Genomic DNA, 22771 nt, shown 5'->3' on the forward strand with positions numbered 1-22771 from the left:
GTGGACTACCCTGGTACAAGACAAGTGGGTCCACGAGGTAATTCGGTCCGTCTACAAGATCGTTTCGTTCTTTCCCTTCGCTAAGGTTCTTCCAACGTGCGACTGTCCCTGTCCACTTACATGCTCTTTTTGGGGCGGTGCAAGACCTTTTACTTTAAAGCATGGATGTCCAACCTCTTGGCTTCTCTGGGCCACAGTAGTAATAAAATGCCGCCGCACCCCCCGCACTAATTTAACACAACTAGAGGATGATCAAATGAAATGGAATCAGTATACAGAGGTTTACTTCTTCTGAGAGATACTAAAGGAACACTCTAACCACCATGACCACTTCAGTGATTTGAAGTGGTCATGGTGGTAGGAGTCAGAAACACTGTACATGCTTGCCTCCCCCCCCCCCCCCCCCCCCCTCCAAAGCAGCTTCTGCCTACCATTAGTTGGAAGCCACTGTGGACGTGCCCCCGACCCGACTTCCTTCCTCCCCAGCAAAAAAACAATTGTCAGGGGGCAGTGGGCCGCATTGCCTGGGGTTCCGGGCCGCAGGTTGGACATGCCTGCTTTAAAGGGTGATGGTCCCGGTTCCGACTTCGGAACGTTTTCAGTGGTTTTTCCTGTTTACAGTCCCCAGGAAGGAAGACAAGGTGCATCCAATTCTGGACCTCAAGGTGCTGGTCTGCTTTGTGCGGGTGCAGAAGTTCAAAATGGAGTCCATTTGCATGTTTGGGACTTCCCTGCATCAGGGGGATTTTCTTGTGAAAGGTGGGTGTATGCCGCGCTAAGGGAAAACAACTTGACTAGTGTAAACTTCAATGCAGCTGTTCAAAATGGTGGTGACCAGATAACTAAAGTGCAGTGCAAATACAGCGCAAAGATATGTGGTTAACTAAGTTGCATATTATCAATGATAAGTGAAATTAAGACCGAAATGCAGCTGTTCATAAATAATGGTGATAACCAAAATTCTCAAGTGCAAAAAATATGTAAACTCAGCGCAAAACAGTATTAAATAATACACAGAAAAGTTTGTCTACAATGTAGAGCTCTTTAAAGTGCACCGTGCAATATTGCAAAAATGTGCAAAAAAGCTGAAGTGTAGAAAACGTATTAATAAAAACAATATATAGAATAAAGTGCCAGTCCAAATAAAATAGTTCACTAAGATTTCAATAGATGGTTAGTTGTAAACAGTCCCAAATGGGTCCCACGAAAGTGCTGGAGTGCCAAGAAGAAAGTGCACAATCATGCAATCGTTTCGGTGCAGTGAGAAAGTGCCGGTCCTCCCCCTTTGGGTATTCACTTACCGGATAAAAATTACCCCTACGCTGTACAGCTATAAGGGTCGACAGAGCTTATGTCCTAGTAAGGAACCAGCTGCCACACTTCTCCAAGCCAGGTATGCCTCCAATGATACAAATACCCCGATGCATGTAATGGAGAAAAGATGCTCTCCTTTCTTGCCTCTATCGACATCAAGAACGCTTACCTTACTTACACATTCCAATATGTGTCGGTCTCCAGCGTTTCCTTCGCTTTGCTGTGGGAGAGGAGCCTTATCAGTTTGTGGCGTTACCCTTCGGTCTCGCCTCTAATCCTCTGGTCTTCACAAAAGTGTTGGCCCCAGGGCTAGCATTGTTACGCCAATGGGGGATTGCTGTACTGGGCTACTTGGACGACCACCTCCTGCGAGCGGAGTCTCCTACTGCTCTGGTGGAAAACCTGGAATTCACCATATGAGCTTGAAGAGTTTGGCTGGATTCTGAATTTTTAGAAGTCTGCTCTGGTTCCGTCCACAAAGCTGGATTATCTGGGTCTGAGTCTGGACTTAGGCAGAGTGCACCTTCCTCTGGACAATCTCCAGAAACTGCAGGCTGCAATTCGTCTCCTGCTGTCCAGCAGATGGTCATCCCCCCTGACTTGCAGATGCTGGGCCTGATGGTGTCTACCTTCAATACGAGGTCCCTGCAAGGGAGATTCTGGCCAAATGGGACAAGAATCCGCAGTCTCTGGAAAATCCAATCTGGCTAAGCCGGGGAATAAGAGTCAGATATAGTGGCTTCGGCCTTCTGTCATCAGGCCTCAGTGACGCAGGTTTGCAAGGCAGCCACCTGGTCGTCTGTGCACACTTTCACACAGTTCTATTAAGTGGATGTGTTGGCATCTGCGGATGCTTCCTTTGGCCGCAATGTTTTGCAGGCTGCTGTTTAGAGGACCTGGTCCTCTTTGAGGGTGTATTGTTTGTTTTTTTCAGGTGAGCTCCAGTTGTTTTGGTTGAGCTCCTGTTTACCTGGTTGGCTATAGTTTGCCTTGGGAGTTTCTTTTCACTGTTCCAACCCCTCATGTTTAACACTGCTTTGGGACGTTCCAATGGTTAAGGAGATCAGGAGCTGTGTCTGTCAATGAACGAAAGAGAAAATGTGATTTTTGACTTACCGTAAAATCCATTTCTCTGATGTTCATTGACGGACACAGCACCCACCCCTCTGTGGAGTTGTAATTCTTCTGACACTGCTTGGAACAAAACCGAGTACCTATATAGCAAGTCACTTTATTGATCAATTTGTAACAATCTCACCATTATTTTGGTTCTAATTATAGTGTGGAGGTCACTCAACCACACCACGTTTATTATATATCCAATTTTTGAAATAGGAACCTATATACAGTCTTTCTGGTCACTTTTTATATACATTCGATATTTACTCAATCACTTATATTGGTATATCTTTATAGATTCACTGTCATTAATCCATTCACTCATTTATCTCGTGGAGTTTCTCACAATATCACTTGTGCAATAATATTTATGCAGCATATTGCACTTTAGTCATTATACCACGTCCATTTGATGATATCAAAACTACACATATTGCACGAGAGCATATACCACTTTATTTTTGATACCCATTTGCACATTTATTCAATATATAATTAAGATATTCTTACATTAATTTATATTGGCTAATTTGTATCCATCATTGTGTTATATATTTGTATGCATATTTGCACATAATATTTAATTCAGAAATTCACATTGTCTTATATTTGATTAGTTGTATCCATCACTGTGCTACCTATTTGCATGTTTGACATTCCATCTCACATTGCGTATAATTTTTCAGACCTTAAGCCTAAGTAGCGATTATACGCTTCTCCTTTTTATTCATACTTTTATTCCATTACACTTTGTGCATATTGTTTTAGACCACTTTTTTTTATCCAGGCAGCACCAACACCTTCCCCCTTCCCTTCAGATTCCTTATTTGTCCTTAAGGATGGTTCTCTTAAGGGGTAGGCCGTATCTGCTGCAACCATTTCCAGATGGATCAGGCAAACTGTGGTGCCAGCCTATTCATTAAGGGTCAAGTTCCTCCTTACCCTGTAAAGGCACATTCTACGAGGGCGCTTAGTTCCTCCCGTCGTCAGGCGTCAGTGGTCCAGGTTTGCAAGGCGGCCACCTGGTCGTCTGTGCACACATTCACAAAGTTTTAAAGGCGGATCTCCTGGCATCTGCGGATGCTGCTTTTGGCTGCAAAGTTTTTCAGGCCCCTGTTGCAGAGGCTACAGCCTCTTGAGGGTGTTTTTTTTCCTGATAGGTGAGCTTCAGTTGTACCTGGTTGGGCTCTTTGGTTACCTGGTTGGCTATGTTTAGCCCTTTTTGGGAATTCTGTTTTTTGCTGTGTTTCCCACCCCTCATGATGACTCATTTGTGACGTCCCAATGGTCAATGAAAATATGAAGCTATGTCCGTCAATGAACGAAAGGGAACTGGATTTTTGTCTTACCGTAAAATCCTTTTTTCTGATGTTCATTGACGGACAGAGCATCCACCCCTCTGTGGAGTTGGGTTTATGTATTCTTCTGACACTACTTGTTACCAAACTGAGATCCTAAAGCAGGAAGTGGGAGTATACCCCCTGGGACTACCCTAGGGGCGTAGTCAAGCTTTTTTAAAAAATTTTCTGCCTAGTATCCTACTCCTAAGGAGAGCAGCATAATTCAACAGTCAATGAAGATATGAAGCTGTGTCCGTCAAAGAACATCAGAGAAAAGGATTTTACTGTAAGACAAAAATCCAGTTTTTTTAACTTGGTTTAGATAGTTTCCATGTTTTACATATAATGATTTAAGTAATATTTTAGTTGTATAATAAACCTATATCCAAGCTGCATCTATGACACATTAAAATTAGCATAGCTCAGCACGTTTTGCCTACTTATTGGCAGCCTGTGTATGAATGACTAAGCCAGACAGTGTCTTCTAAGAGGAGAAGCAGATGCGTCCTTTCTGAGCACCAGAAAGCTCATACTGTTGTTTGGACCATTCTGCCTACTGGCTGCAAGTGGTAAGTACAAGCTATCCTGCTATACATAGGTAATGAAGCCCAGACTCCCATTTCATCACATTTTATGCCTTTTTACTGGTAACCTTTTATTCTCTTGGTCCCCCCATCCCCCCATGGATGAGCGCCAACTGTAGCTCCGAGTCGGGTCTGGCCAGCCCGAGAGCCCCCTACCCCCTGAACAACCAGTGTGGCCACCTATTAGTGCCCATTAATGCTGCCTTATCGCTACCCATATTAGTGCACATCAATGCGGCCTTATCAGTGCAGCCTCATTAGTGCCCATCAATGCTGCCTTATCAGTGCCCCTATTAGTGTTCATCAATGCTACCTTATCAGTGCAGCCGCATCATTGCTCCTATTAGTACCCATCAATGCTGCCTTATTAGTGTAGCCTCATCAGTGCCACCTTATCACTCCCGATTAATGTTTCCTTATCAGTGTCCCTATCAGTGCAGCCTCATCAGTGCAGCCCCATCGGTGCCCATCAATGTTGCCTTATCAGCGCAGGCTCATCCTTGCACATTAATGAAGAAGAAAAATTACTTCTTTGCAAAAAATTTTTTTTTTCATATATTTTAGCAAAAAAAAAAAAACCCAGTGGTGATCAAAAACCACCAGAAGAAAGCTCTATCGATCTAAAAAAAAAAAAAAACGAAAAATATAATTTGGGTACAGAATTGCATGACCGCGCAGTTGCCTTTTAATGTACGACAGCGCTGAAAATTGTCCTGGGTGGGAAGAGGGTGAAAGTAGCCAGTAGGCAAAAGGTGAAAAAAAAATTGGCTCCTAACTTTTTTAGCTGGCTGCTAGATTTAAAGCAAATCTGACAAGCCCTGGTTGCAAGTATTCAAGCATCAGACTGTTTTTTTTACGGAAGTACTGCATACACATTAAACAAAAATTGATCGTCTGGGGACGGACGATAAAAATTTGGTGTTTGTCCCTCGTTTTTTTTTTCGTTGAAAATGTCGGCATCGGCTGCTGAAAGTTGTGTACACACTAGCAGAAAATTGTATGATTTCACCTCGGACGGGAATTTTCAGCAGATTTTCTACTAGTGTACCCCACTTTACACCCAGAACTGCATCATCAGCTTTGCATGAATTTACTATTAAAGTGACTGGCTATTTTTTGTAAATACCAAACAAGCTTATGTGCTCTGTGCAGTGGTTTTGCACAAAACAGCCCTGATTCTCTTCCTGCCCCCCCCCCCCCCCCCCCAGCCAATGGCTACCACTGCTGTTTGAGCCAGTGAGGAGAGAAAGGCAGCAACTCTTGTTCTTGGGCACAGTGCAGTGCTCAATTGAGATCAGGCTCAGGTAAGTATTTAGGGGGGAGCAAAACATGAAAGGTTTTTGTTTTTTGTTTTTTTCCCCTAATACAGAGAATGCATTAGGGTAAAGACCTTTAGCCTTTATGACTTTAATTCTATACATCCTTTGATAAAACTGAAAATATGATCTGCATATTTTAATTTTTATCTTTAGGGAACTGAGAGATGGACAAGCAAATCTAGCCTTCTCCAGGTACTAATATCCATACAAGGTGAGTCTACTTCATGTGTCTTATTTTTTTTTGCAGCAAGAGTCAAATATTTTGCCACATTCTGCTTAAAGCTGAACGCCAGAAACATCTAAAATGCACAGGTTATTGCAGCTCTGTTTTAACATGAATGCATCATAAAACGTATTCTTTAAAATGCAGGCAGTGTGAGTACCGAAGTTTGACTTGGTATTAGCTTCTTGTTGTCGCTTTATGGCAGAACACAGAGAAGGGGAGGGAGAAGCAGCATAAAGCACCTTTCAGTGCAAGGAGTATGCTGATAGGAGATAGCAGAGCTGTACGGGGATTGGTATCTGTCTGCTGCTTCTCTTTTCACTATCCAATCACCGGGTTGGGGTGTGGAGGAAATCTGTAAGTGAATGGGGAAACTGCAGAGAAAGATCATGTCCGCTCTCCTGCCAGAAAGGGCTGAGCACTGTAAACCTCAGAACTTGACAGACAGAAAAACAAATCCTTTGGCAGGTATAACGGCCTTCATATCTGTAATTCATCTGTATATTAGCCTTGAGTTGCGTTTTTTAACTTATACTGAGAAAATACATAAGCTGCCACTGCAGGATTCTCATTTCAAAAATGCTAGTTATCTGTCATTGTAATGTTAATGGTTGCCCTTCCGATCCACTGGTTTCAAAGCTTTCTGAAAGCATGTAAGCCAATCAGGCATTCTGACATCAGTATGAAGCAGAAGACAGCTAAGCAACTTGAATTTGTAGGACAAGACCAGCAATGGCAATCATAACTTTTTTCTCAATATGTTTCTCTTTAATCTTGGCTTCTTTTGTTTTCTTTCCTCTCTAGGCCTTATACTGGTAAATGAGCCTTATTACAATGAGGCTGGCTTTGACAGTGACCGTGGGCTGCAAGAAGGTTACGAGAACAGTCGTTGCTACAATGAGATGGCTCTGATCAGAGTTGTACAATCTATGATTCAAATGCTGAGGAGACCTGTGGAAGTCTTCCAACAGGAGATCATGGAGCACTTTCAAAGCAATGGCTGGCGTTTAGTTCACAGGATAGAGACCTGGCTAGAAACCAATTCTATGGTAGAAAAGGGAGGCGAGTTGTCTAATGGCCAGGAGCACCCTTGCATTGTACCTTACAGCCCCTCTGAGCAAGAAATAACTCCAGAGCCTTCCTTAAGTTCTAAGGATTTGGACGACTCTGGGTGCGGAGCCTCCACCCTGTCACCTGGAGAGGCTCCTCAGTGTTCTGACTTGGAGGGCATGGGTAAGGGGGCCTCAAGTAACACCTGTAGCCCTGCTGAGGAACCACGAGGGGCAACTGGAGGAGTGCAGCCAAGTGTGAAACCAAAGAAACGCAGAAAGAGCTATCGTAGTTTTCTGCCTGACAAACGAGGATTCCCTGACATTGGCTTCCCGTTGTTTCCCTTGTCTAAGGGCTTTGTGAAAAGCATCCAAGGTGTTGTTGCGCAATACAAAGCTGCTCTCTTGGAAGCCGGCATCTTGGAGCCCCGTGGAGCCAGGCTTACATTACCATTGTAGAGACCAGATGCATTGTGGGGCTTTCTTCAACTCCCCCACACACTTCATCGTATACATTCTCTTTTCCCCATATTTCATTGCCTGGTGAGGGCCAGTCATACAAAAGTCTGGAGTAACGTAAGACTTCTTAACCACAGTGTCTGCTGTGAGACCAAACAAGATTGTAACCGATTAAAATAATGGCTGACATTATGCTGTATGCTCTGCTGTTCCCTTAATTTATTCTGTCCAGATTATCTGCTCCTGGCATAATGTCTGGGGCTGCCTTGCTGCTACAGGGCAGAGAATTGTATCATTTATTGCTCATGAAGAACTATCCCTTACCTCTGCATAATGTCTTAGACCCAGGTCATTCAAGAGTTGCAAAATTAGCAGTGTAGCCACTCTTGTATCTAGCCTTATTTAAAGGTATTTTGATTGAAAGGTTAAGCCCTTTCATTTAAATCGACTGTGCTACTTGTCAGGAAAAGATCTGAATGGTTATAGCTCTTCTGAAGAAGTGTTATATGGGCATGCAACTCTTCAGTGAATGAGAATCCTGCATTGTTCTTTTTGCATCTCAAATAGATGATGTAATTTCATTATCGCAAGTGTATCTTGAAGAGCCTGTACTAGCGATTGTGAGAATGAATGTCTAAGCTTACTGAGAATCACTTGGCCCATCGTTATGTCAATGGCAAGCATTGTCAAGACGTGGTAATTTTTCAGTGAATAAGCTTTGTTCTCTTGTTCTGATAATTGTAAACCCCATATAATTTCTCCAAGAACTAAACTGCTCTTTAAGTTTTGATATACTAGCAGTAATATACCATAAAGCTAAAAAAAAGAACCCTTTTATCCTCTGCGAAATTGGGCAAGTTGCCTAGGTTAGTGAATGGTTAAATGCTTCTGTTGAAATTCTTAGTTTGGCACATTAGCCTGTTCTGTATCCTCATGTCTTCAAAGTTAATCAATGGGCACCGCTCTGTTTAATATTTTAAAAGACAAAGACTATTTAGTATGTTATATTTGGACTTGGGAGCTACATCATTTCTATCAATGACATAGCTAAGGATGAGAAACGATCGCTACATGAAGCAAACTGTAGCTGCATTATGAATATAACACTGCCATGAACAATGGAGACAGTGCAGGCCAGTGTGTCCTTAACTCTTGCCTGCCCTTTATATTGGTCTGCCTTATATTTAGGCATGTTTACATCCCCCGGTTTTCCTTTCAAATGTGAATCTTTATATTAGAGGGATGTGCTGCTGCCGCTTTTCTTTGTTCCCTATGATTCTTGAATTATCCTTGTGTCTGTAACACTTAAGGGTCTAGATTACACAAAACAGGTGCGAAAAGGTGAGCATGAGTAATATATGAGCCTTTTAGACATAGGCTGTGTGATGTTATTTAATACATGTATAGAATGCGCTGTATTTTTATTTAAGCCGCATTTTTAACCCCTCTCTCCCTGAGGCACCATTTAGCCACATTTCAGTTTTGGGTAGATGCAAATGAGTTTTATTGCGTATCACCTCCTTAAAGAGACTTTTGCCATTACTCTTGATATTCCATCTAAGGCTGGCTTCATACTAGTGCGAATTGGATGCGGGTTTCCCTGCATCCAATTCACATGACAGGGGAGAGTGCCTGGCTCTCAATGGAGCCGGTTCACGCATCTCTGTAGCGGATGTGGAGCAGATTGCACAGGGGTCCTGTGTGTCTCTTGTTTCGTTTCAGGTCCAAATTCAGGCAAAAATTCAGACCTGAGTCATCCCTGAAACGGAGAACAGGGACGCAGCGGACCCCTGCTGTGAGTCGCATCTGATTTAAGTATGAATCCAGCCTAACACTGCTTGTGCATAGAGGCTGTTGTAAGCTCTTTATTGTTCTCTCGCTCAAATCGCCGCTCTCTAGCAATCCCTGAATAAAACGGTGTAATCCCTGTGTAAAAATCTACTTTACCTCTCTTTACTTTAAGCTTCCTTCGTCTCCTATCCCTATAGGCTGGATTTTTTCTCTTGCCTGTGCTAAGCTAATGAATAAAAAAAAATAAATTAAACAATTCCAACCAGTTGGGAATGAAGAGATGTCATTGCATCCAGGCAGACTAAACACACACAGCCTGGAAATCTGACATTTGAAGGTAAAGTTGATTTTCTTACAATGAGTTTTCAGTGTGATCGAAATATGGGAGTAATTAAAGGAGTAAAAGTCAGAAGATTTTTTTATCTTAATGCATTCTATGCATTAAGATAAAAAGCTGCCTGTGTGCAGCAGTCCCTCTAAGCCCCATAATACTTACCTGAGCCCATCTCTATCCAGCAATGCCTTAGCCATCCTGGGACTTTCCCTCCTGATTGGCTGAGACACAGCATCGGCGCCATTGGCTCCCGCTGCTGTCAATCAAAGTCAGTCAGCCAATTAGGAGAGAAAGGGGGCGGTACCGAGCCGTAGCTCCGTGTCTGAAAGGACACAGGGGGCTGTGACTCAGCTCGGGTGCCCCCATAGCAAGCTGCTTGCTGTGGGGGCACTCACCAGGAGGGAGGGGCAAGGAGCAGCGAAAAGGGACCCGAGAAGAGGAGGATCTGGGCTACTTTGTGCAAAATCAACTGCATATAGAAGAGAAGTATGACATGTTTGTTTTTTTTAAATAGACTTTGCAATCACTTTAAGAGATGACAACAGCCTTTATATGCAGGTACTGTTAGATGGGATACAGAGAAAATCACATTGGTCCTCTGATATTTCTGGAGTACTCTGTTGGGGAGAGCTGTCTGCTTTAGTCCTGTGTCTGCACCACCCAATTTAACTGGATTATAATAGACAAAATATAGGTGTGGATATCGAAATTCAGGTACAGAGATCTCTCCTCTGGGGTCCTCAAGAGATGTAAGTAAGAGTCGCTGATTCAACTTGCTAGCCTCTGCTCAGAAGTGAAATATCTGTTTTGAGTGGACTGACCCTTTGATTGAGAATTCTGTCAAGAAGTACTATTAATTGAGTTTTGGATGGAATGTGATTATGGAAACTTTTTTGTGTGGTGCTTTTATTACCAGCAGGATTTTGCTGCAAAAATGGCCCCTTGACATTTCCCAGTTGGTCCTCTTGTTGCTCCTACTCCTGCAGATATCAGTGTGTTAAAAAGTTTCTTTAGGAGGAGACATTTTAATGCCAACATACAGCAGCAACATTCGTGGCCGAACATTGGTGCAGTAAAATCTAGTGATACGTGTTTCTTAATTGTGGTCTTTGGTTGCTTTCCTAATTAGGAACTACTAAAAGCCAACCTGTGTGCTCACTAACAGGGCAGCCATCAGAAATTTTGGGGCCCCTTACACAGTTTTTGGCCTGCAGCCCAACCCCCCCCCCCCCCCCCCCAGGCCTGACCACCAACATTCCACAGGGCCCACCTACCGCGTCGTTGTCCTCCTACGGTCCCATGTCCTCTTCCTCCTCCAGTCCCATCTTCTCCATCCCAGGAAAATAAAGGTGAATGGTTCTAGTAAATGCCGCCCCTCCTGTCCAGGGGTAAACAACTGGAGAACAGGGGAGGGCAGGGCCTACAGCTGTGTGTGAGGGACAGGACCCACAACATAGTGCCAGTCTGCAAGGGAACGGCGGAGCATACAATTGAATGGCATTGCGAGGACAGGTGGCAACCATACCCTGTTTGGGGCCCCTCGGGATGCCTGGGCCCCCTACATGTGTATGGACTGTACCCCCCTGATGGCGGCCCTGCTCACTAATGATACTCACACTCACCCACCCCATTCCACAATACAAAGCCCATTCCCTGAGCAACCAATCAGCAGGTCTGGCCATGCTTACATTGGGGAGTTATTCACCTGGTCTCATGCAGATAGCACCTTTTAGCAAGTCTGCATTGTTACATTAGGGGGTTTAGGGAGTTCACAGTAAGCCTGTCAACAATTTCAACTTTAAAAGTAAAAAGACCGGCCTACTACCTCTATCAAAGATAATAGCAGACATCTTATACCTGCTGCTAACATTTTGGACATGTTGACTTTTTAAAATAGAATTACCAGCTATACCACTTGTAATTCTGTGAAATCATCCAAGAAATCTGCACGGTTTAGCCACCAAGGAGGACTGGAGTTAAGAAACACTAGTTTACGCTTCCCTAATCACTCTCCATACAACTCTGTTCTATGTGGAGCTCTTCTATAATTTCACCTCATTTGAGAGATCCCCTGTGTCAAATTGTCTTCAGCATGGAATCCTTTCCTCTTTCTGCTGTGTGGGGTTATTGTACACTTAACAGACAATACCTGATACGTTTTCCTAATGGCATTGTTGCCTCTCCGCATATCCTGGACATGGTGAAATTGATCTCAGGGCCGAAGGGGATAAAAATTCTAATGAATGAACCTATACACCCTGCTTCTGGCAGATGTACAGTATTTAATTGCTGGCAACGGATAATTCTAAACCAAAATGCTGTAAAATCGAGTGCTTGTGCTTCTGATGTGTGTGTATAGTGCCGTGAGACAATTTTTTTTTACAATTTTTTTTTTTCTTTGCTAATTTAATGTTTGGAAAAAAATGCAGGATTGTTTAATTAAAGATGCCTCTGCTTAAGAATTTTTTTTTGGGTCTCTGGTTTATTGTCATAAGTACAAATGTTGGAAAATAAATATAATGGCACACATATACACACCTGTGCAAAAGTGGTGTGAAGAAATGCTGTAAAAGAGTGCTTTCAAAAATTATATATTTTAATTGTTATTCTGATCAAAATCCAATTATATTAAGTGAGTGAACAGAAACAAAATCTAAATCAAATCACTAGAGGTACGCTTGCGCACAGTTTTTGAAGGAACTTTACAAGTAGGTTGTTCCAAACATCTTGAAGAACTAACTACAGACCTTCTACGGATAAAGACTGCATCAAATCCTTCTGTCTCTTCAATGTAATCACAGACAGGCTCAATGATGTTGAGATCAGGGCTCTGTAGGGGCCAAATCATCACTTCCAGGACTCCTTGTTCTTTACACTGAGGATGGTTCTTAATGACAGCTGTATGTTTGGTATGGTTGTCCTGCTGCAGAATAAAGTTGGGGCAGATCACACACCTCCCTAGTGGTTTGGAATGATGGATAAATATGTTCCTGTATTTCTCACATTGAGGACACTATTAATCCTGACCAAATCTCCAACTCCATTTGCAGGAATGTAGCCCCATGCAGACATTCATTATTGAACCACTCTCCTGCCCTTGGTGAACAAACTGCCTCCTGCTACAGCCAAATATTTAACATTTTGAATCATCAGTCCAGAACACCTGCTGCCATTTTCTGCACCCCAGTTCCTATGTTTTTGTGCATAGTTGAGTTGCTTAGCCTTGTTTCTACATCAGAGGTATGGCTTTTTGGCCTCAATTCTTCCATTAAGACCACTTCTGGCAAGTCTTCTCCAGGCAGTAGATGGATCTCACTGGTTTTCGCCAGTTCTGTGCTGATGGCACTGCTGGACATCTTCCCAAGTTGAAGGGAAGTAAGCATTGTGTATTTCATCGACTGCCTTAAGTTTCCTTAGTCGATCACTGCATCTATGGTCCTTAACGTTGCCCGTTGTGTGTGCGTGTGTATGTATGTAAATGTATAGTGTGTATGTGTGTGTATATATACAGTGGGTACGGAAAGTATTCAGACCCCCTTAAATTTTTCACTCTTTGTTATATTGCAGCCATTTGCTAAAATAATTTAAGTTCATTCTTCTTCCTCATGAATGTACACATAGCACCCCATACTGACAGAAAAACACAGAATTGTTGACATTGTTGCAGATTTATTAAAAAAGAAAAACTGAAATATCACATGGTCCTAAGTATTCAGACCCTTTGCTGTGACACTCATATATTTAACTCAGGTGCTTTCCATTTCTTCTGATCATCCTTGAGATGGTTCTACACCTTCATTTGAGTCCAGCTGTGTTTGATTATACTGATTGGACTTGATTAGGAAAGCCACACACCTCTCTATATAAGACCTTCCAGATCACAATGCATGTCAGAGCAAATGAGAATCATGAGGTCAAAGGAACTGCCTGAAGAGCTCAGAGACAGAATTGTGGCAAGGCACAGATCTGGCCAAGGTTACAAAAAGATTTCTGCTGCACTTAAGGTTCCTAAGAGCACAGTGGCCTCCATAATCCTCAAATGGAAGACGTTTGGGACGACCAGAACCCTTCCTAGAGCTGGCCGTCTGGCCAAACTGAGCTATCGGGGGAGAAGAGCCTTGGTGAGAGAGGTAAAGAAGTACTCAAAGATCACTGTGGCTGAGCTCCAGAGATGCAGTCAGGAGATGGGAGAAAGTTGTAGAAAGTCAACCATCACTGCAGCCCTCCACCAGTCGGGGCTTTATGGCAGAGTGGCCCGACGGAAGCCTCTCCTCAGTATAAGACACATGAAGGCCCGCATGGAGTTTGCTAAAAAAAACACCCGAAGGACTCCAAGATGGTGAGAAATAAGATTCTCTGGTCTGATGAGACCAAAATAGAACTTTTTGGCCTTAATTCTAAGCGGTATGTGTGGAGAAAACCAGGCACTGCTCATCACCTGTCCAATACAGTCCCAACAGTGAAGCATGGTGGTGGCAGCATCATGCTGTGGGGGTGTTTTTCAGCTGCAGGGACAGGACGACTGGTTGCAATCGAGGGAAAGATGAATGCGGCCAAGTACAGGGATATCCTGGACAAAAACCTTCTCCAGAGTGCTCTGGACCTCAGACTGGGCCAAAGGTTTACCTTCCAACAAGACAATGACCCTAAGCACACAGCTAAAATAACGAAGGAGTGGCTTCAAACAGTGGCGGTTCTACATTAAATTGCTCCCCGGGCGAGACTCCCTCCCGGCGCCCCACCCCCCCCCCCCCCCCAAAAAAAAAAAAATAACATGACAAAACTTCACATCTTGTACACACCACACATTTTATTGTAGTAATACTATGTCATTCCATAACAGTCCAATTTTTCACGGCACAGTGCCTCTTTAAAAATTACGGTATCCCTCATCACATCACAGCACCCCATTACATTGCAGCCATTTTCACATCATAGTGCCCCTTTACACATCGAAGTACCCTTATAACATCCCAACACTCCATTACATTGCAGCCATTTTCACATCAATGTGTATACTAGTGCGGTATTACTTAAACCTGCAGGAGGACCAGTTTTTTTATTTGTAAATGACTTTACTACTGCTTTAGGCCTGATTTACATGTATGTGGGTTGGCGGCCCACATTTTAGAAGGGCACAGGATCCTATTCATTTGAATGGGCTGCTATGCCTGCGTTTCCCGTAGAAAAAAGGTGCATGCAGCATTTTAAAATTTCAGGGGCCTTGAAATCCATCCTGCTTTTGCACCATGCGACTTACTTGCAGTTCCTGCACTGGCAAACTTTCTGCGTTTTTAGGTATGTGGGCCATGCATTTAAAAACAGTGCGTTTGCATGACACAGTTAACGCAAATGCACGGTGTTTTTAAATGCATGGCCCACATACCTAAAAATACAGCAAACTTGCCAGTGAAGGAACTGCAGGTAAGTCGCATGCTGCATGATGCCACTGAAATTTTTAAATGCTGCATGCACCTTTTTTTCTGTGGGAAAGCAGCTCATTCAAATAAATAGGATGCTGTGCCTTTGAAAATGTGGGCCCCCAATCTGCATACATGTGAATCAGGCCTAAAGTAGGCCCATCAAGCAGTGTCTGGTCTGGTGGTGGCCCAGAGCCATGCAGCGTGCTCTCTAATAAATAAATCCTTCTGGACACAGCCTGGTAGTGGCGGCTGGTGCTCAAAATTTTTTGGGGGGCAAAACAGAAAAATGTAATAGGCATTGCTTTGCGGCAAAAAACTCTGTAAAAAATTGTGTGACTTTGAGGTCACAAAAGTGTGAAAGGGGCCTTCAGTAATTAAGGTATACAGTGACCAGCGTACCCCCTTTCAATGCACAGTGACCAGCGTGCCCCCTTCAATGCAGAGACCAGCATACCCCCTTTCAATGCAGAGGCCAGCGTGCCCCCTTTCAATGCAGTGACCAGCGTGCCCCTTTTCAATGCAGAGACCAGGGTATCCCCTTTCAATGCAAAGACCAGCGTGCCCCCTTTCAATGCAAAGACCAGCGTGCCCCTTTTCAATGCAGAGACCAGCGTACCCCCTTTCAATGCAAAGAGCAGCATTCCCCCTTTCAATGCAAAGACCAGCGTGCCCCTTTTCAATGCAGAGATCAGCGTGCCCCCTTTCAATGCAAAGACCAGCATACCCCTTTTCAATGCAGAGACCAGCGTACCCTCTTTCAATGCAGAGACCAGGGTACCCCTTTTCAATGCAGAGACCAGGGTACCCCTTTTCAATGCAGAGACCAGGTTACCCCTTTTCAATGCAGAGACCAGGGTACCCCCTTTCAATGCAAGGACCAGCGTACCCCTTTTCAATGCAGAGACCAGCATACCCCCTTTCAATGCAAAGACCAGCGTGCTCCTTTTCAATGCAGAGACCAGCGTACCCCCTTTCAATGCAAAGACCAGCGTACCCCTTTTCAATGCAGAGACCAGCATACCCCCTTTCAATGCAAAGACCAGCGTGCTCCTTTTCAATGCAGAGACCAGGGTACCCCTTTTCAATGCAGAGACTAGGGTACCCCTTTTCAATGCAGAGACCAGCGTGCCCCCTTTCAATGCAAAGACCAGTGTGCCCCCTTTCAATGCAGAGACCAGCGTGCCCCCTTTCAATGCAGAGACCAGCGTGCCCCCTTTCAATGCAGAGACCAGCGTGCCCCCTTTCAATGCAAAGACCAGCGTGCCCCTTTTCAATGCAGAGACCAGCGTGCCCCTTTTCAATGCAGAGGCCAGCGTGCCCGCTTTCAATGCAAAGACCAGCGTACCCCTTTTCAATGCAGAGACCAGCGTGCTCCTTTTCAATGCAGAGACCAGCGTACCCCTTCCAGGATGCTGTCATGTGCCCCCCCCCCCATTCCCAGGTGCGAACATAGAGGAGAGCGAGAGCAACTTACCTGCAAGTGACTACAGTAGTGTACACTACCCTCCTTGGCGCCGCCTCCTCCTCGCCTTCCCCCGCCGCTAGTTCTGAGCGCGGCCGCCGCCGCTGCATAACCTGTGTGTATTGTACTCTCCTCCTCGGCTCCTCCTCCTCGCCTTCCCCCCCCCCCCCGCTAGTTCTGAGCGCGCCGCCGCTGCATAACCCCTGGCTGTGTGTGTGTGTAGTGTACTCTCCTCGGCTCCTCCTCGCCTCTTCCCCCCCCCCCGCGCTAGTTCTGAGCGCGGCTGCATCCCCGCACCAGGCAAACTTTACTGATCCACAGACAGCTGAAACAGCCAGGTGATCCATCCATCGGCTCCTTCAGCAGCAGGGGCGGCAGCGGCGCCGCAGCAAAGATGATTTTCTTTTTCTCCATGAGTCGTTTGTGTGGCGAGTGCCGCCCCCCACGTGATGCCGCCCCGGGCATCTGCCACGTTCGCCCGTGCCCGAAACCGCCACTGGCTTCACAACAACTCCGTGACTGTTCTTGAATGGCCCAGCCAGAGTCCTGACTTAAACCCAATTGAGCATTTCTGGAGAGACCTAAAAATGGCTGTCCACCAACGTTTACCATCCAACCTGACAGAACTGGAGAGGATCTGCAAGGAGGAATGGCAGAGGATCCCCAAATCCAGGTGTGAAAGACTTGTTGCATCTTTCCCAAAAAGGCTCCTGGCTGTATTAGATCAAAAGGGGGCTTCTACTAAATACTGAGCAAAGGGTCTGAATACTTAGGACCATGTGATATTTCAGTTTTTCTTTTTTAATAAATCTGCAACAATGTCAACAATTCTGTGTTTTTCTGTCAGTATGGGGTGCTATGTGTACATTCATGAGGAAGAAGAATGAACCTAAATGATTTTAGCAAATGGCTGCAATATAACAAAGAGTGAAAAATTTAAGGGGGTCTGAATACTTTCCGTACCCACTGCAAAAGCAACACAGCTCATCACCCTGAACACACCATCCCCACTGTCAAACATGGTGGTGGCAGCATCATGGTTTGGGCCTGCTTTTCTCTAGCAGGGACAGGGAAGATGAATGGAGCCAAATACAGGACCATTCTGGAAGAAAACCTGATGGAGTCTGCAAAAGACCTGAGACTGGGACGGAGATTTGTCTTCCAACAAGACAATGATCCAAAACATAAAGCAAAATCTACCATGGAATGGTTCACAAATAAACATATCCAGGTGTTAGAATGGCCAAGTCAAAGTCCAGACCTGAATCCAATCGAGAATCTGTGGAAAGAACTTAAAACTGCTGTTCACAAACGCTCTCTGAGCTCGAGCTGTTTTGCAAGGAGGAATGGGCAAAAATTTCAGTCTCGATGTGCAAAACTGATAGAGACATACCCCAAGCGACTTACAGTTGTAATCGCAGCAAAAGGTGGCGCTAGAAAGTATTAACTTAACCCCCCTGGCGGTATCCCCGAGCGTGACTCGGGGTGGATTTTTTAGTGCAGGATCGGTATCCCTGAGTCACGCTCGGGGTAGATGTGCAGAGAGCGCAGCGGTGTCTCTTACCTTCTCCTGGCGATCCAGCGATGATCTCTCATTGCTGTGACCGAGAGTCCCGCCGCTCCTCCGTCCGCTCCACACACACACACACACACATATAATGCATGAATTATAATCTAATCAATAATATAATTTTGTGTTTGTGTTTCAAATTTATCACATCTGGGATGTCTACTAGACTCTTGTTTTAGTCAGGTTTAAGTCAGTAATTACTAAGAATTGTAGGCCTATAATACATAACGCCAAATTTCCATGAAAAAAATTGTACCGCTTTTGGTATGTAATTCCTGCCATAATCATACCGCCAGGGAGGTTAAGGGGGCTAAATAATTTTGCATGCCCAATTTTTCAATTTTATATTTGTTAAAAAAGTTTGAAATATCCAATACATTTCGTTCCACTTCATAATTGTGTCCCACTTGTTGATTCTTCACAAAAAATTACAGTTTTATATCTTTGTTTGAAGCCTGAAATGTGGCAAAAGGTCGCAAAGATCAAGTGGAACCGAATAATTTCGCAAGGCATTGTATATGTTCTTCAACTGTCTTATGAGGAGAGGATTTACTTTCCCATGTTTCCTTCACTAAGTCAAGCAGTCCCCGTGGCCTTCGCCCGTACACCAATTCAAATGGAGAAAAAAACTGTGGATGCTTGAGGCACTTCCCTAATAGCAAACATCAATGCTGGGAGTAGACAGTCCTAGTCTTTATCATCTTGTTGCACAACCCTTTTAAGCATTGATTTGAGAGTTTTATTAAACCGCTCTACCATTCCATCTGTCTGTGGATGATAGATGTGCGCAGCTGTTTGATTTGGAACAACTTGCACAGATCTGCCATCACCAGAGGTGCCCTGGCCTGTCAAGATTTCCTTTGGGAATCCTGTCCTAGAGAACATATTAAACAATTCCCTAGCAATTGCTTTTGAAGTAGTCTGCCTTAGGGGAACTTCAATAACGTCTCACCTTTGCTTTAACTCCTGGCCAGTAGAACCAGTCCATTATTCGTGTCTTGGTCTTGTCAGCCCTAGGTGACCCCCCGATGCGTCATTGTGAGCTAGGTTGAGCATCGTGCATCTGAAAGACTGGGGAACCAGTAACTGGTCGACCACTTCTCCCCTAACCTCAGTAACCCAGTATAGCGGCTCACCAATGAACACAAAGTGGGGAAACTTTTTTACGGCCTCAGGTACTTGGGACACCCCATTAACTACGGTAACCTGTTCCCAGGCATTTTTCAGTGTGGGATCCCTCTTTTGGGCAGAAGAAAATGCACCCCATGACACCTCAAGATCAAGATGGGCAAAACTAGGAGAGATTTCTCCCTCATCCTCCTCTGACATAAACGGCAGAGGGGAGGCTTCCTTTATGCTCTCCCCAGCCATGACCTGCATAAGATTGGGTCCCTCCCCAAGGGTCCCTTTAGCTGGGGAACCAACTGCTCCAGATGCAGTGCTATCAAGGGTGTCCAGACCCTTAAAGGGAACAGATCAGTCCAGCTGTTCCAGTAGTCCTTGGCTCACGTAGTCCCAAAGTTCAACAAATAACAGGCAGTCCCTCCCTATGATAACATAATGAATGAGGTCGGGTACCACCCCAACCTCCTGGACAATTGTGCCACAGGCCGTGGTGATTGTCACTGACACCAGTGGGTATTCCTTTGTGTCCCCAGGTATGCATACCACCTTCAGGGTTCTTGCTCCCCGACTCACCACCCAGCTACCCTGTTACCCACAAGTGTTACCATACGTCCAGAGTCCAACAGCACATTGTCATGAAGCTGGTTCACCCAAAGGTCACATTCAAACTGCCCCTCAGTTAGGTCCAGGTGGGCAGCACAGACCATCTGGGCATAAAGCAACATCCTTCGTAGAGCGCCATACTCCATGGATTCCTCCTGCAGGGGACAGTGGGTCTGGATATGACCCCGGGAGTGACACCATGCACAGCACGCCATCATTCCTGCATGCTGGATCAGAGCTCTGAGACGCTGGGGTGGTTGCTGCTTGACTTTCCTGGGTGCTGACTCCCTGGTTTATGGATGGCTTGGCTTTTCTCACTGGCAAGGGTCCTCGAGGCTTGACCGGTCCAAGTAGATCCTCCACCACAGCGTGCCTCTCAACCATTTTCACTAGTTCATCTGCTGTCTTGGGGTCCCCATGACTCACCCAGTGCTGAAGGTCATTTGGAAGTGACCTCCGATATCTTTTTGACCAGCTGACTCCGGTCATGCATCTGAGCCCTTGGTGAACAGTCCAGACGGTACCTCCAACGGTGTACCCTTTGGGCCCATATAGCAGTAGTCACCCCAAGGCGGGCCAGGATTTCTGCCTTCAGTCTCTTGTAATCCTTGGCATCAGCAGATGACAGTTCAAAATAGGCCTTCTGGGGATCTCCAGTGAGGAATGGAGCAATAATACCAGCCCACTGGTCTGGGGGCCATCCCTCTTTCTGCTGTTCTCTCAAAAGTAGCCATAAATGCCTCCACATCATCACTAGGTGTCAACTTTTGCAGGCAGTGACTGGCCCTTATGGCTACCTGGTTGCTAGGGGCAACAACCGTGTGTTCCCATCCCTGTGCGAGATGCCGCACTGTTTCCATTAATGCAGCCATTGCCTCCTAAGGGTGATGGTTGGCCTCTACAGTGGCCTGCTGCTGCCGGGCTATCATTCTCTGAGCCAGGGCTTTTATCATCTCCTCAATGTAACCCTGTGAGGTTTTCAGAGCTTGTGCTCTACTGACAGAGGATAAGCTAATGTGGGTCCGAGTACTGTTTTTTTGAATGCTTCCAAATGGCTTTTGCGGCTACACTCTGCCCATATCCTCCACTGAATGTAACCTGGGATAACTCTGGAATGACCGCCAGCCATTTTGGTAGAAGCAAAACGGTATTGAATCGCAGCAAAACAAAAAACCGATTACTTCACCCAAAGTAAATAAACAGTCCAAATCCCAGTTCTGGTAATAAAGCAGCAGGCTCACCGCTAGCCTTTGGTCCCATACAGGGGGCAGGCCACACAAGGTGGGGGGGTTAGCAGCCTGTGTCTCAGCTTGTCTGAGAGCTTCCACTCGCTACACAGCTTGAGAGTCTCTCTCTAGCCCACTCACTTCCTTGACACAGGTGCTGATTTCCCTCTGCTGCCTTTCAAGCCTCCCTCACCTGGGACTTAACCCCTGAGTACCACAAAAGCTCTGCAACTGTCCCCATTAAAGGGCCCACAACTCAAATATCGGGGAAATGTACCTGCCATGCAGGACACATTCCCAGTGTCCTGTACAGTGCCCAACCACTCTGTAAAGTTGAGGTGAACCTTCAGGCCAAGGAAGGTTTGTCTGAGGGCCTGACAAGCTTTGAGCTTCAAGCCTTGTGGGTCCACTAGGAGCAAGACTGGGGGTTTAGGCTTCCTAGGATTCTGTTGCTGAGAGAGATGGGTGCTCTTGCTACCAGTAGCTTATTTGATAATAGTATACAGAATAGATCCAAGGAGATGTTGCTCCTTGAGGCTGGGTTCACATATATGCAAATTGGATGTGTTTTTACCCACATTCAGTTTGCATAACGTGTGAATGTGACCGGCTTTTAATTGAGCTAGTTTACACATGTCTGGGGCAGACGCGATATGGTTTGGAAAAGGTTACTGTGCGTTTTTGTGTCCGGTTTAAGTGCAAATTCAGGGCAAAATTCGGACCCTAATCGCATCTGAACTGGTGAACCCAAACGCATCAGACTCCAGACTGCAACCTGCAGCCAGACGTGTGAACCCAGCCCCAGGGTCATGCAGTGCAGATGCTTTATAGACACCGATACTGCAGTCCAAAGCTTTAACCTAACCAAAGTGTCCTCTGCATGTATGCTGATGAGATTACAAACTTCCAGAAACCCATCACAACTGTAGCTTAAAGCAACAATCATTTGCTCCAAATGTTCCATTACCAAGAGATAAATTGCAGTAGTTACAAGATCCCTTCCAATAGACTTTGCTTTGTCAAACTAAGGCCCTGCTGACATAAGACGATTTGAAATGGCGGGCTGAATTGCGACACACTTTTGGGTGCCCTTAATCTTAAGGGCACCCCAAATGGCGCAACTCTGCTGTGATTGTCAAGTGATAGAATCAGAGGCAATCGTAAGCAAAAATCGTGCTATGCTTGTTGCCCAAAAGTGAGCAGGAGCATCTTTTGGTTGACAAAACATGCATAGGGCAGCCCATTCAAGTGAATAGGCTGCCCTGTGTGTGACACATGTAAAAAATCGCATGCTCTCCTATGCATGATACGCTTTAAAAATCACAAGCGGGAACACTCGTTCCCACTACGCAAAGTCTGAACAGGGCATTAGGCTGATTGGTCAAAATCACAGCTCAGACAGAGTGAAGGACAGGACCTGCCAATGAGAACAGAGCTTTAGAAAGGACTTCCTTGGCTTGGATCCTTAAAGTGGAAATTCAGCCTAAAACGAACAACCTAAATCTGCTCGCAGCCTTATTCTAAGACTAACTTATCTAACCCTGTAAAGCAAAAATCGCTATACATACCTTTACTGAAGCCAATCCGGTCCGGTCTCCATTGGCGGTTTCTGCATGCAGGAGACAGCCGCCAACGGCTTGGAAATGCCTGGGAAGTGACGTCAACCATAGAGTTACTATGTGGTTTCTGTTGACAGCCGCCTCTTCTGCACACGCCTACACAGAAGCCGCCGCTGACAGTTCAGCTTGGGACCGGACCTTCAGACAAAAGGTATGTATAGCATTTTTTTCTTTACAGGGGTAGATAGATTCATCTAAGACCGTGACTACG

The 22771-nt window shown here is 45.2% G+C and overlaps 1 protein-coding gene across 1 annotated transcript in view; it reads left to right on the forward strand.

The window, feature by feature from the left end:
- UBE2O (ubiquitin conjugating enzyme E2 O) overlaps positions 1–7826 on the forward strand; it is a 141521-nt gene extending 133695 nt beyond the window's left edge. Inside the window, exons 17-18 of the mRNA XM_082271902.1 lie at positions 5830–5887; positions 6704–7826. Coding sequence (XP_082128028.1) covers positions 5830–5887; positions 6704–7407 — 762 coding nt within the window. The 3' untranslated portion in view covers positions 7408–7826. The remainder of the gene's footprint in view (positions 1–5829; positions 5888–6703) is intronic.
- Positions 7827–22771: the final 14945 nt, after the last annotated feature.

The sequence above is a fragment of the Pelophylax lessonae genome, assembly GCF_965119305.1.
Source record: "Pelophylax lessonae genome assembly, chromosome: 11".
Taxonomy (NCBI): Eukaryota; Metazoa; Chordata; class Amphibia; order Anura; family Ranidae; genus Pelophylax; species Pelophylax lessonae.